The following is a 14,339-nucleotide window of genomic DNA, read 5'->3' on the forward strand; positions in this document are numbered from 1 at the left end:
GGAAGTTTAACGGGTGACGTCCCGGAGGGAGGCCCCCGCCCCCACCCACTGTGAGAGACCCAGGCATCCTGTCTCCTAGCCCTCCCAGGGATGGGTGGACATGGGTGGTGGGCTCGGAGGCCAGACCCCCAGCACTGTCCTGCCAGGCCAGGGCACCTCTGACCCCTGACATCATACCCAGGCCTCCCTCTGTCTGTGGCAGCCAAAGATTCACAATTTGCCTGAAATGCTTCCTCTTCGCTCGACTCTACTTTCCTTTGGTCTTTCTGCATCAGCCATTCCCTATAGGACCACCAGAGGGAGCCAGGCTGGAGAGTGAACAGTAGGGGAGCCAGGGAGGTGGAGAGACAGCACTCAGGACACAGGTAGAGGCAGGCCACACACACACACACACACACACACACACACACACACACCTCTAAGGTCTCCAGCCAAGACACAAGTGGAGATGAGACTGAACAGAGAGCTTCATGCCCCCCTTTCTCTCCAGGGAGGCTGGACCACAACCAGGACTGCAGATGGACATTGCTAGAGACTGAATGTTTGTGTCCACCCAAAATTTACATATTAAATCCTACCCCCGCCACCAGGGTGATGGTATTAGGAGGTGGGACCGATGGGAGACGATTGAGCCATGGGGGCAGAGCCCTCATGAGTGGGATCAATGACCTTATGAGACCCCAGAGAGCCCCCTCCCCCCTTCTGCCATGGGAGGACACGGTGAAGAGACAGCGGTCTCTATGAGCCAGGGAGTGGGTCCTCAACTGGACACGAAGTCTGCCGGTGCCTTGATGTTGGACTTCCAGTCCTGAAAATTGCAAGAAGCAAATGTGCATTGTTTATAAGCCACCCAGTTTATGGCATTCTGTTAGAGAAGCCCTAGTGATCTAAGGCCTGGAGTCTGGGAGGAAGTTCAGCTGCGTGTTGACCTCTCTGTATTAATTATCTATTGCCGTGCAACAAGTCACCCTAAAGCGAACGGCATAAAAGCACACCCGTTTGTCGTCTGGCAGTTTCTGTGGGGGCCCGGACTCTGGGCACAGCTCAGCTGGGTCCTCTACTGCAGGATCTCTCGGCTGTAGCAACGTGTCCCCTGGGCTGTGGTCTCATCCGAAGGACCAGGCGGCAAATGGTCTGCGTGGAAGCTCACTTGGTGGCTGTTGGCAGGATTCAGTTCACTGTGGATTGTGGGACTGAGGGTCTCAGGTCCTCGCTGGCTGCTGGCTGGAGGCTGCCCTCGGTTCTTTGCCACACGGGCCTTCCCAACATGCTGCTTCCCTCACCACAGCAAGCAGGCTGAGAAGACCACAGAACGTATCAAGGCAGAAGTCAGTCTTTTGTAACTTAGTCTTGGAAGTGACATCCCATCATCTTTGACATATCACAGATGATACGTCAAGAAGCCATCACCAGCTCCAGCCCACCCTCAGTGGGAGGGGATCACACGGGGGTATGAATAGGTGAGAGGGGCCTCACTGGGGGCAGTCTGAGAAGGCCCCTTCTCTATTCTCTGGGCCTTCATTTCCCCACTCTAAAATGAGGAAATCACGGGGCGCCTGGGTGACTCAGTCAGTCAAATGTCCAACTTCGGCTCAGGTCACGATCTCACGGTTTGTGGGTTTGAGCCCTGTGTCTGGATCTGTGCTGACAGCTCAGAGCCTGCAGCCGGCTTTGAATTCTGTGTCTCCCTCTCTCTCTGCCCCTCCCCTGCTCATGCTCTGTCTCTCTCAAAAATAAATAAACGTTAAAAAGATTTATTAAAATGGAGAAATCAGGACATGTACAGTGGAGTTGCTCATTCATTCAACAAAGAATTACTTGAGGGTCTGTGTTGTATCAGGCTCTTCTGGGCATGTGGTGACCAAGGTAGACAAGATTCCTGTCTTCATGAAGTTTACATTCCAGTAGGCAAGGAAGAGGACAGACAAGAAACAAGACGAGATCGTTGGAGTTAGCGATAGGCATGAGGAGTAAATGAAACAAGATAGTTGATGGAGAGTGACTGGGTGCTAATTTTAGATTCGCCAGGGAAGGCCACTCCGAGAAGTGACATTTGAACTGAAGCCTGCAGACCAAAGTAGCAGAATAGCATGTGCAAAGGCCCTGAGGTTGAATCGAGCTTGATTTGATTGACCACAAAAAGAAGGTCACTGCAGTTTCAACTTAGCTGAGTGAGGGGGAGGATGATGGAGAGGTAGTCAGCAGGGGGGCGGTGGAGGGCAAGGTGAGAGTTTGAGTTTCAGTCTGAGCGTGAGGAGAGTCGTGGCAAGGTTTTGAACAAGGGAGGGGCAGGCTTCGCACGTGCTATTTGCGTATAAAGGCTCCTCTCTGGCTGCTGTGGATGAAGAACACACTTTAAGGGGACAGGGGTGGCAGCAGGGGGTCCAGGGAAGCGATCGGGAGGGGGGTTGTCTGGATGTGCAATAACGGAGGCTGAGACCAGGGTCCAGCCAAGTGGAGAGAAGGGGTCACATCTGGGGTGTCTTTTGGAGACAGAGACAACCAGACTCAGCAAGAGATAGGAAGAGCGTGTTGGGCACAGGAAACGGGGAATCAAGGCTGATTCAGATCTGGGGTCTGGGCAAAGGGGATGCTTTGGGAGTAGAACGGGGCGTTCTTTTGTGGCCACATTAGGTTTGAGAGGGTAAAGAGAGCCACGTTCACTGCCTGGTCGGTCCATTTTCTTTCTGCTCTACCAGCCAGCTCTGTGCTGTGCTTGCTGAAATGCGGGTTGCTGGGGACTGGTATCCAGGCCGTGTTCCCCACACTTCTTCCTCGAGGCTGCAGGGGGACCCGGTTAGTCAGGGGTCTGGAACCCCAGTCCGCGCCAGGTGGCCTAGCACAGAGTGGGGTGGACGTAGCTGCTTGGCTCTCAGCAACTCTCCTCCTTCTCTCTCTTCCTCCTGGTTTGCCTCCCTCGGTATTGCAGAAGGCAGAAAATTAAAAAAACAAAAAGACACAAAAACACAAAACCCCACAACAAGCCAAAGCATTTCCTAGACTTCTTTGCCGCTCTGGTTCTGGAAGCACATGAGGTTCCGCTAACCGGAAATGCTCACGAGAGATTTGCAAGGCAGAAGTGAAAGAACTCTGTGCGTTTGTACCCATTTCCAGCGTCGTGCGGCGTTGGGAGGTGTGCTTGGATTCTGTAATTCTGGTGGCGGTGCCTTTCCCACTGAGCAGAGGAAGCAGTTCCCCGGTGGCTCAGCTCTGTGGTGTTCTGACCTGTTCCAGGGCTACTCAGAACGTGGCCTCAGAGGCAGTAGCCTCACCCAGCATCACCTGGGAGCTTGTTAGAAATGCAAGGTCTGGGGGCGCCTGAGTGGCTCAGTCGGTTAGACACTCTCGATTTCAGTTCTGGTCATGATCTCGTGGTTCATGAGTTCAAACCCCACAGCGGGCTCTGAGCTGACAGTGCGGAGCCTGCTTGGGATTCTCTCTCTCTCTCTCTCTCTCTCTCTCTCTCTCTCCCACTCTCTCTGCCCCTCCCATGATCTCTCTCTCTCTCTCCTTGAAATAACTAAACTAAACTTTAAAAATGTTTTTTAAAAATGCAAGGGCTGAGGCACCTGGCTGGCTTAGTTGGTGGAGCGTGCAACTCTTGGTTGTGGGTTTGAGCCCCATGTTGGGTGTAGAGATTATTTAAAAATAAAATCTTAAAAAATGTAAAGTCTTGGGCCCTACTCCCCAAAACCTATTAAACCAGGAAGTCTAGGGTGGGACCCAGGAAGCTGTGCTCTGGCCAAGTTTTCCTGGTGATTCATTGATTCTTTCTTTCTTTCTTTCTTTCTTTCTTTCTTTCTTTCTTTCTTTCTTTCTTTTTCTTTTCTTTCTTTTCCTTCCTTCCTTCCTTCCTTCCTTCCTTCCTTCCTTCCTTCCTTCCTTCTTCTTTACTTTTCATTATTTTTTTAAAATTTATTTTGAGAGAGAGAGTGTGAAAGCAGGGAAGGGGCAGAGAGAGAGGGAGAGAGAGAATATCCCAAGAAGTCTCCATACAGTCAGCCCAGAGCCCGAAGTGGGGCTTGAACTCATGAACCGTGAGATTATGACCGGAGCTGAAATCAAGATTTGGACGCCTAACTGAGCCACCCAGGCGCCCCCCCCCCCATTATTTTTTTTAATGTAAGCTTTACACCCAACTTCGGGCTTGAACTGACAAGCCTGAGGCCAAGGGTGGTATGCTGTCCCGACTGAGCCAGTCTGACACCCCTTGCCGGTGATTCTTCGGCACACTGACGTTTAAGAAATACTGGCCTGTGGTCCGCTCTCTTAGTCCCTCTAACAATGCCGGAAGCCCCCAAATCCTTGTATTAAATCCCTTTCTGCTTAATACGCCTATGATGGTCCTTGTCCTGAGCTCTGGCTGACAAAGGGGAATCAGAGTTCTAGACCTAATGTGTCGAGAACCCCAACCTCACTGCTTGATGGCCATGGGACGTTGGGCAAGACTGTGTGCAGCAAATCACAATTTCCAAAGATGGTCACAGAGATGTCTCCCATCCCACATGCCCTTCTGGAATCTTTCTTCTCTACCCTCAAGGGGGTGGAGTCTACATCCTACCCCCTTGAACCTGGGTGGGCCTTTGTGACCCCATCCATCAGGAGTCCAGAGGACGCTATGTGACTTCTGCAGCTGGGTCAGAAAAAGGCAACGTAGTCTGCCCTGCTCTCCTGGGATGTCTGCTCACGGGGAACCTGCCACCATGCTGTGAGGATGCCCCAGCTGTCTATGGAAGGGTACTGATGCCCTCCGTCTACCCACCCCATCTGAACAAATGGAGGCTGAGACCACAAGCGGCTTACTCAACACCACACAGTTAGTTAGCGATACAGCCTGCTCTGTCCCTCTCTGAAATCTCTGCCGCCCTCCCCAGCACCCCCAGATCAGATGTCCCTTCAGCACCCAGGTCCATCCCATAAAGCTCCCTTGCTGACCCTCCCGCAGGGAGATGATACAACGCACGGGGCACACACCTGGCAGGCCACCAGTTTATTTATTGCGGGTGAAGCAGAGGGGAGGAGGCCGGGGAGGCTTGAGGGCGCAACGCCTTTTGCTCACAAGCTCCAGGGCTTCTTCCTCGGGCGGCGGCAGCCAGCCCCCCACCACCCTGGCAAACCAAGGTTGGCTAGGGCCGAGGGGAGGGAGGGGCGGGGAGAGAGGGGAGGGGCGGGAGCCAGAGGGAGACGAGGCAGTCCTAGGGGAGGCGGGGCAAGGCCAGAGGGGTGGAAAGTAAACTGGGAGCACAGTGGGGTCCGTGGGGGAGGTCAAAGGTGAAGGAGAGGTCCGCGCGAAGGGAGGCTCCCGGAGAGTTAACGGTGGGGCTCACGAGGGGGTGCGTGCGTCCACGTTAGAAGAGCTACGGGGAGGGCGCCCGCGGGTCAAAGGTCACCCGGGAAGCGCGAGGCTCGGAGGGGCGGGCCCAGAGGCGGGGCGAGGCCGGGTTGCAGCGCGGGGCGGGGGGCGGGGGCGGGGCCTAGGCCACCTCCTCCTCCGCCTCCTCCTCGAACTCGCCCTCCTCGGCCGTGGCGTCCTGGTACTGCTGGTACTCGGACACCAGGTCGTTCATGTTGCTCTCGGCCTCGGTGAACTCCATCTCGTCCATGCCCTCGCCCGTGTACCAGTGCAGGAAGGCCTTGCGCCGGAACATGGCCGTGAACTGCTCCGAGATGCGCTTGAACAGCTCCTGGATGGCCGTGCTGTTGCCGATGAAGGTGGCGGCCATCTTGAGGCCGCGCGGCGGGATGTCGCACACGGCGGTCTTGACGTTGTTGGGGATCCACTCGACGAAGTAGCTGCTGTTCTTGCTCTGCACGCTCAGCATCTGCTCGTCCACCTCCTTCATGGACATGCGGCCGCGGAACACGGCGGCCACCGTCAGGTAGCGGCCGTGGCGCGGGTCGCACGCGGCCATCATGTTCTTGGCGTCGAACATCTGCTGGGTCAGCTCGGGCACCGTGAGCGCGCGGTACTGCTGGCTGCCGCGGCTGGTGAGCGGCGCGAAGCCCGGCATGAAGAAGTGCAGGCGCGGGAAGGGCACCATGTTCACGGCCAGCTTGCGCAGGTCGGCGTTCAGCTGGCCCGGGAAGCGCAGGCAGGTGGTGACGCCGCTCATGGTGGCCGACACCAGGTGGTTGAGGTCGCCGTAGGTGGGCGTGGTCAGCTTCAGGGTGCGGAAGCAGATGTCGTACAGGGCCTCGTTGTCGATGCAGTACGTCTCGTCCGTGTTCTCCACCAGCTGGTGCACCGACAGCGTGGCGTTGTAGGGCTCCACCACCGTGTCCGACACCTTGGGCGACGGCACCACGCTGAAGGTGTTCATGATCCGGTCGGGGAACTCCTCGCGGATCTTGCTGATGAGGAGGGTGCCCATCCCGGACCCCGTGCCCCCGCCCAGCGAGTGGGTCAGCTGGAAGCCCTGCAGGCAGTCACAACTCTCGGCCTCCTTGCGCACCACGTCCAGGACGGCGTCCACCAGCTCGGCGCCCTCCGTGTAATGGCCCTTGGCCCAGTTGTTGCCGGCTCCCGACTGGCCTGCAGAGGGAAGGGGACGGGACGGGACGGGGTGGGGGTGGGGGTGGGGGTGGAGAGCGCGCAGGGGCGTTACGGGGAGAGCTCCCCCTCACCCCGGCCATCCTAGGAGTGGAGTAACAGCAATGAAATTATTACTGTGTTAGCGTTACTGTGGGTCGTTCTTGCGGTCTGCCTCTATCCTTGCTGGCTTCTCATCCAGCAGCCAGAGGGGACCCTGGGAAAGCCGGAAGCCATTCATGTCCCGCTTTGGCCCAGAAGCCTCCTGCTTTAAGCTCAAAAACCAGCTGGGTCTTTGAATAAAAGCCCAAGCCTCTCCGCCCCCACTCGGCCCACAGGGCCCTGCAGGACCTGCGAGCCCCTCTCCCTGCTCTCACCTCCTCTCTCTTTTCTGGCTCACGCTTCTCCAACCAGAGGGTCCTCCTTGCTGTTCCTCCAACACACCAGGCCCAGTCCTGCCCCGGGGCCTTTGCACATGCATTCCCTCTGCTCGAAATGGTCTTCCCGCAGATACCCACATGGCTCTCTCACCTCCTTCAGGGCTTTGTCACTCTCACTGAGGCTTTCCTCCCATTTCTTATTCCTCTTCCTTGCCTTTTTTTTTTTTTTTCCCCTGAAGCACTGACAAACTTACGTGTTCTTGTTACTCATGTTCATTGTCTGTAATCTCACCTGGAAATGTGACCTCCAGGAGGGCAAGGGTTAGTATTAGTGGATGGGCCTGTATTTTTGTGAAAAGGTTAACATTGCTTCTCATTCCCTCCTTTGACTCCACCCTAGTCTGACCTCATCAACCCTGTTCTGGACTGGTTCCCACCCGCCTCCCCACCCTCTACAGAACAGTCTGTTCTCCTGCCAGCAGCCAGAGGGCGTCTGTGAGCACCTGAATCATGTCCCACCCTCCCCTACCCACAACCCTCCGGGGCTCCCACTTCCCTGGGGGTACAAGCCCAGGTCTTCCCTGCAGCCCACAGAGCCCTGAACAACCTGCCCCTACCCTGTCTCGTGCCTGCACTCACCTCCTCCCTCTCTCTCCCTCGTCCACTCTGCTCTAACCACATCGGGCTCCTTGCAGTTCCTCCAGCACACCAGGCCTGGTGCTGCCCCAGGACCTTTGCGCCTGCTGTTCATTCTGCCTGGGATGCCCTTACCCCCAGGTACTCACATAGCTGACTTTTCTTTCAGGTCTTTGTGCCATGTCACCTCCTCAGAGAGAAACGGGATTGCCAGGCAGTCTGTCTCCTGACTCCACACTTTTACCACCGCCTCCCCACCCAGGCTCCCAGAAGCCTTCAAATCTATTGGTCCCGATGGAGCCACCCATAGTTATCCTAGACTCCCTCACACCCTTTGGTCAACATTATTTAGTCCTTCCACAGCCATATCCCGAGGACGTATTGTATGCCATACCCACACGGGAGCATCGGTATCTTGCTGAATCATCACACAGACCAGAGAGGGGAAGTTGTTTGTCCAAGGTCACACAGCCTGTCCTGTCAACGCGTAGACTTCAGACTCTATAAACCACCCTGCTCTGAGGAAGAGAGGTTCCCTGGGGTGCTGGGGGAGAGGGTGGAGCCCCGGGGTCTGAGGCCAGGTGGGTGGGTGTGTGCAGCCAGCCTGACCTGGGAGGCACTAGGAACAGTGTCACTGAAGGATGTTCACAGAGCGTGTGTGCCCCAGGAACCTGAGCGCCACAGATGTGTCTGCTCTCTTCACATGTGCTGTTCCCTCGGTCTTGCACATCTTTCCTCCCTTCAATGCCTCTTGGTCATTTTTTTTTTCCCCCTGAAGCACTGACAAACTTACTCATGACAAGCCTACTCATATTTTAGGCTGCAGGTATTAACAGTGATAGTGATAATGAAAAGTACAAACGCTTATGTGCTTTTTCCTCTCTGTTGGATATGGTTCTGAGTGCTCTCTGCATATTCACGGCTTTAAGCCTCACGATCGTGATGAGTAGGTCTTTTTTATAATCTCTGCTTTAAAGATGTGGAGACTGAGGCACAGAGAGCTGAAGGAGCCTGTCTACAGTCACCCAGCTGACTTTCAATCAGTGGCTGAGTTGTACTTATTTAGCTTCTCTGTTGCACATCCCTCCCCGGGGAGGTCGGCTCCGATAGGGTAGAGAATCTTGTCTGCTTTGTTCTTCTGGGGTGACGGCAGGGTCCGGTATGCCGTAGGTGCTCAATAAGTTATTTGTTGAATGCGTGAAATGGCAGGACTGGCATTTTCACCCAGGCAGTCTGGCTCCAGTCCATGCTGTTAAATTAAAGTGCCACCTCCTCCAGGAAGCCTTCTTTCCACCCTCCTCCCTATCAGATGCCCGTCCTGGGCTCTCACGGTGGCCTGTGTGTCCTCCATCACAACCCTGACTGCCCTGTTCACCTCCTCCGCGGGGCCGTGGGACCCCGTGGCCACCAGAGTCTCCCGAGCTACGTGGGGGGATTTTTCACCAAGCATTTGGAAGCCAAAGGAGCAAGGGGGCTTCCTGTGCCTGGAACTCACCAAAAACAAAGTTGTCGGGCCGGAAGATCTGGCCGAAGGGGCCAGAGCGGACAGAGTCCATGGTGCCCGGCTCTAGGTCCACCAGCACGGCTCTGGGAACATAATTTCCTCCTGCAGGGAAGCAGATGGAGGGCGGCTGGGGGTTGCGGGAGTGCCAGGAGCCAGCATCCTGCCCCCTCCCAGCCTCCCCACCCCCACTTCTGCAGGTGCCCCCCCCCCCCCCCGGGGCCCCTACCTGTGGCCTCATTGTAGTACACGTTGATTCTCTCCAGCTGCAGGTCACTGTCTCCGTGGTATGTGCCGGTGGGGTCGATGCCATGCTCATCACTGATCACCTCCCAAAACTAGAGGGATGGCGGGGGTGGAGGGAGGGGGGGACGGGTAAGGGCAGAGGGCGGGGAAGCGGGCGGCCAGACCTGTCCCTGCCTCTCCGGGCCCACGACCTCCAACCGCCTTCCTAGCTGCCACCTGTCCCCCAGCAAGGCGAAGGCATGGTGGGGAGGGCGGGCATGAGGCAGCAAGAAGGGAGAGGTGGGGGCGGGGGTGGAGCCGAGTCACCACCTCGGCGGAGCCTGCCGGTGTCAGCTCGCCCAGGCTGCAGCGTGCCGGGAGGGGCAGGGTCCCTTTGTGCGCGTGGAGAGGACAGTGGGCCAGCTGTGCAGCCAGCTGTGGTCAGCGGACGGAAGGCTGGGCCCCACCCCCACAGGCCTCTTTGTTCCCAGCCTGGCCCTGCCCCCGCCCCCCCTCCCCTAACCGTCCCCGGGGTCCTGGCCTCCCGGGGACCCCATCCCTCCGAGAGGCCCCAGGTGGGGGAGCTCTGCGGAGCCCGTGGACCTGCTCGGCTCCTCTCGGCCGCCTCCGGGGCCCCAGCCCCCGCGCACCTTGGCTCCGATCTGGTTGCCGCACTGGCCGGCCTGCAGGTGCACGATTTCCCGCATGGCGCTGGTGCTGATGGTGGACGCGGCGGCGGCGCTGGCGCTGGGAGCTGCGGCGGCGGGACGGGAGGTGGACGCGGCGGCGGCGGCGAAGCAAGGTCCCTGCGCCCCCGGGGCGCCTCTATATGAGCGGGCGGGGCCCGCGTCACGGCCGGTCACCGGCCCGCCCCGCCCCCTGGTCCCGCCCCGGGACGGAGGGTGCCGGGGTGGAGGGATCTCCCTCCCCAGCGGCTGGGAGACCTCCGGGGGCCCAGGCTGGGGCACGCCGGGGCCCCGTGCGCCCCCGCCGCGGGCCGTGGGGTGAGGCCCCTCGAGCTCCACCTAAACGTTTCCTCCCCCACCCGCTCCACCCGGCTCCCAGCCGGGCCTGGCGACCGGGGTCTTGCGGGGATGGGGCGGGGAAGGGAGAGCGCCGAGTAAACGAGCTGCGGATCGATCCCGTCTCTCCCCCATCCTCCACCCCCCCCCCCGCCCCGGGCGGCCCTGCCTCAGTTTCTCATCCGTAGCCTGCCTCCTCCTTCCGTGTAGGTCTCCTTTGCCAGAATCCTTGCGACAACCGAGAGGACCCCTAGTGGGGCGAGCTGGGGGCTCCGGAGCTGCGGTCTGTTTTGGGGGGCGGGGGGCGGGCGGTTCCTGGAGGACTTGTCCTGGAGCCGCATAGTAAGTGACACCACGATTTTTCTTCCATGTTTGGCTGGGGATGCTTGTGGACGCTGATGGAGGTTGTGGGGGACAGTGCGCTCCCCCTGGACACCTCTGTTGGGCTTTGGGTCCTTGGCAGGTGCGGCCAACTCCAGCCTTGCCTGGGGTTGAACCTCAAGGAGTAAGATTTACAGCTGGATTATACATGGGATGGATAGATAGCCCCTGGGACTGCCTTGCCGCCCTCCCCCCCCCCCCCCATAGGCACCTCTCTTCGCCTTACCTTGGCATTTCTTGTTAGCTGAATGACCTTGCAAGGTCACTTTGCTTGTCTTTGGCTGAATTTCCTTATCTGCAAGATGGGGCGGTCAATGCCTGCCCTCTAGGGCCATGGGGAGGGTCTGATGAGATGGCCCATTTAACAAGCCAGGCCCGACTTTCTCTGCACAGAGTAAACAATACATTGTAGCTGTTGGTATTACAATTATTATCAGGGGCTGGACAAGACTTTCTGTGCTGAGCCTCCAGTGGAGGCCAGACCCCTTGGGGCCACCTTCTGCTGACCTCTAGTTGTGCCATGGGCAGAAGCCTCCTCCTCACCTCCTCTGCATCCCCCGTGGCCTCCAGCTATTGGGGGGGGGGAGGTTAGTCAGGTTGGCTACGTGGCTGGGACCTCACATTTGCCGTGGCTTGTGGTTTTGACCCGTGGTTCTCAACAGGGGGACACTTGGCCATGTCATGTCCAGACAGGGGGTGTGTGTGGTCCTGCCATCTAGTGGTGAATGTTGCCAAACATTCTACAACGCACAGTTTAATCCCTCCCCCCTCCCCCCCAGCCTCAAGAATGATCTGGCACCAAATGGCAATAGGCCTGCGAAACCTTGTGTTATTAATTGGGGGAAAAAATGGAGACCCCCGAGCTCTCATTAGACACAATAGGTTTCTGATGGGTTAGACAGCTGTTTTATGGTTTAAACCAGGGTGACCCCCACCCCCGTACCTGTGGGTCACTTCCTCTTGCCTACCCCCCCACCCCCCACCAAGTTTTGTATTTAAATGTGTGCAGGGCTCACAGTAGGTCAGATGATTATGAAGGCAGAATTTCTTAGGGGCGGTGTCAGCGAGATCCTGTAACCCAGGGGGTCTCAGCTGCGGTGCTGTGCTCCCCCAGGGGACGCTTCCCAATGTCTGGAGACATTTTTGCTTATTACGACCTGGAGGGGCTACTGGCCTCCAGTGGGTGGAGCCCAGGGATGCCACCCAACGCTCTACAAGGCAAAGAATTATCCAAACTCCAAATGTCAATAATGCCAAAGTGGAGAAACCCTGATTCAGACTTTTGAGGTTCTGACCCAGTGTGTCGTCACGGACACCTGAGACATGGATTTCCACTGACCCATGTTAACATGTCTCGAAAATCCCGCGTTGGCATTTTGTAATTTTTTCATATAGCAAGAGTCATAAAAAATATAAAAATGGAAGTGGCCCTGCTGGGAGGGGCTGACTTGGGGCTCAGCCCCAGAAAAATGGATGCCCTGGGTCACTCCGCCAGGGCAGGGCTGATCTGGGTCATGGATTGAGCCCCAGAGAGCAGGGCGTCCTGCTGGGAAGTGTACCTGGGAAGGGACGGTCTCTAGAGAGTATGGGCTCTATGGTGTCGTCTATGTCTGTCTGCATCAGGGCCTCCCTGGTGGTCCTCAGGAGAGCAGAGGGAGGGCAAGGGGGAAGAGAATGGAGAGACAGGGTGGTCTTCCAGCCCCTGGGGTTGCTGGGACCTGGCTGGCAATGCCTGAGACGTGAAGAAGCCAGAGACGAAGAAAGCCTGGAGGCATGAAGGCAGAGGGGGTTGGGGTGGGCTGATGTCACTTGTATCCCATGGCTGCCCCACCCTGGGAGGTAAAACGTGCCAGGCCCCCAGGCAAGCCGACCCTCCCTGGTAGCATGCTTTCGCCTACCACCCAAAAGCCGTCGAGGCTCTCCCTCCGGGAATCCGAAGACCAGATTTATACTGGTGGTGCTGAGAGTCCAAGATCCGGATGTGGCCAGTGAATAGAGCCAGGGAAAAGAAAAGGAGCTGGATGACGGGCTGTTAAGAGCCTGTGTGTGGTTTTGTTTTTTGTTTTTTTTGTTTTTTTTGGCTTCAGGAGCGGGTCTGCCCACAGAACTGGGGGCAGCTGCGCAGGGTCTCAAGCCCCAGGAGCGGGTATGCAGAAGGACTCCCCACTGCAGTTTTGCACCCATCTGCCTGCCCGGCCCTGGGCAGCCATAGTGTGAGGCAGGACATTCTATCTTGCCAGTTTCGTATGGAAATGGATTTCAGCCTCTAAAGAGGCTATTGGCTCTGCCCCCCCCCCCCCCCCGAAACCAGCACCGTAAGCGAGCTAGCTCTATGCTGTGAGCCACACGCCAGTGTTGGGAGACATGTAGGATGCCAAAGAGAGGGTTTCCCATGCAGTCTGGTGAGACCCTGTGGGGAAGCTCACAGTACCCCCACCTCTTGCCGGGGGTCACAGCCCCGATCGAACCCGGTTGGCCTCATCGGGGAGCCCCGAAAGAGCAGAGGATGGGCTCCTGATTTTGCAACGGAACACAGAACGCAAAATCCCATTTTAAAACACCAGGTTAAGTTACTACCTCGGGATGAGCAGCAAGCACAGGGAAGAGGCTGCTGGGCATTTCAGGAGAAATCAGGCATCAGCACTTGGGGAATACTCGTGAGGAGGGGGGGATGCCCAGAGACCCAGAACATTCCGCTCACTAAACGGACCACCCTTTCTGAGGTCTGCAAAACCCAGGAAAGGCCTGCCTTCTAATTGTGTGTGATCTGTCCACCGTGTGGGGGCCACACTGCCACCCCATCTGTGAGTCTCAAGGCATTGACATGCACCCCAACTCCCAGTCCACCTCGGGGCGGGGGTGGAGTCTGTTTTGCCTATTATTAATGATAATGGTGATATTTTAGCCAGATCCTGTTCTAAGTGCTTTGAGTGCGTCAGCTCATTTGTGCTTTAGCTCGTGAAACCACAACCCTAGGAGGCAGAGGCTGTTTATATGCCCATTTCACAGGTGGGGAAATGGAGGCCCTGGGAGCTTGAGGATTTCACACACAGTTGAGGCTGGGAATAAAGTCCATACGTTCCAGGTCCCAAGGCCCTGATCTTTTATCACTGTGGGAGGTGGTAGTTATTTTGTTACTTGGTCTTTAAAAAAAGGGGGGGAGGGGAAGGCTGTCAGTCGAATGGGCGTCTTTCAGGAGGAAAATGTTGCCGGTGTGACCAGTAGCTGGTGTGAGCCGTGTGACTGTCACGTGCTCCCTGGCCTGGCCTCTGTCTGTGCCATTGTGTCTGCCCACCATGCTCCCTGAGTGCTGTGGGCTGGCTCCGCTGTGTGAGATCTCATGCCACCACCCAAGTCTGTGCTCTCTTTGTCCCCTGGGTCATTGACTCCTTTCCGGAGGTTTCCCTTCTCCCCAGCTCCTCCTGTCACCTCTCCGCCCAGACCTCAGACCTCCACCTCCACTGGGCCCGAATTCCCTTCCCCCTGCCCCTGGCGGAGTCCAGCCCTGGCCATGAACCCAGCCTGGCACGGGCCCTCTCCAGCTGCAGAGAGGGGGAGACGGAGAGTTCTGGAAATTGCTGTTGCAGGACAGGGAGGCTGAATGAGCCTTAAGAGGAGATAGGCCCTCCCCATTCTAGCCCTCCCAAGTCCAGGGGCATACACCA

General features: G+C 57.3%; 1 protein-coding gene across 1 annotated transcript; it reads right to left on the reverse strand.

Annotated features, from left to right (window-relative positions):
- Window positions 1–4,975: 4,975 nt before the first annotated feature.
- On the reverse strand, window positions 4,976–10,022 carry TUBB4A (tubulin beta 4A class IVa). The gene is made up of 4 exons (XM_030293559.1): window positions 9,922–10,022; window positions 9,276–9,384; window positions 9,041–9,151; window positions 4,976–6,532 (listed from the first exon to the last, which is right to left on the reverse strand). Exons 1-4 carry the CDS (start codon window positions 9,976–9,978, stop codon window positions 5,475–5,477), a joined length of 1,335 nt encoding a protein of 444 aa, XP_030149419.1. The 5' UTR covers window positions 9,979–10,022; the 3' UTR covers window positions 4,976–5,474.
- Window positions 10,023–14,339: the final 4,317 nt, after the last annotated feature.

The sequence above is a fragment of the Lynx canadensis genome, chromosome A2, assembly GCF_007474595.2.
Source record: "Lynx canadensis isolate LIC74 chromosome A2, mLynCan4.pri.v2, whole genome shotgun sequence".
Taxonomy (NCBI): Eukaryota; Metazoa; Chordata; class Mammalia; order Carnivora; family Felidae; genus Lynx; species Lynx canadensis.

Excerpts from the sequence above, each read along its gene's own strand:
- TUBB4A (XM_030293559.1), bottom strand. The coding sequence starts at position 9,978 with ATGCGGGAAATCGTGCACCTGCAGGCCGGCCAGTGCGGCAACCAGATC. Across the intron at positions 9,385-9,921 it reads GCAACCAGATCGGAGCCAAG|TTTTGGGAGGTGATCAGTGA; the intron begins GTGCGCGGGGGC and ends CCATCCCTCTAG. Across the intron at positions 6,533-9,040 it reads GCCCGACAACTTTGTTTTTG|GCCAGTCGGGAGCCGGCAAC; the intron begins GTGAGTTCCAGG and ends TTCCCTCTGCAG.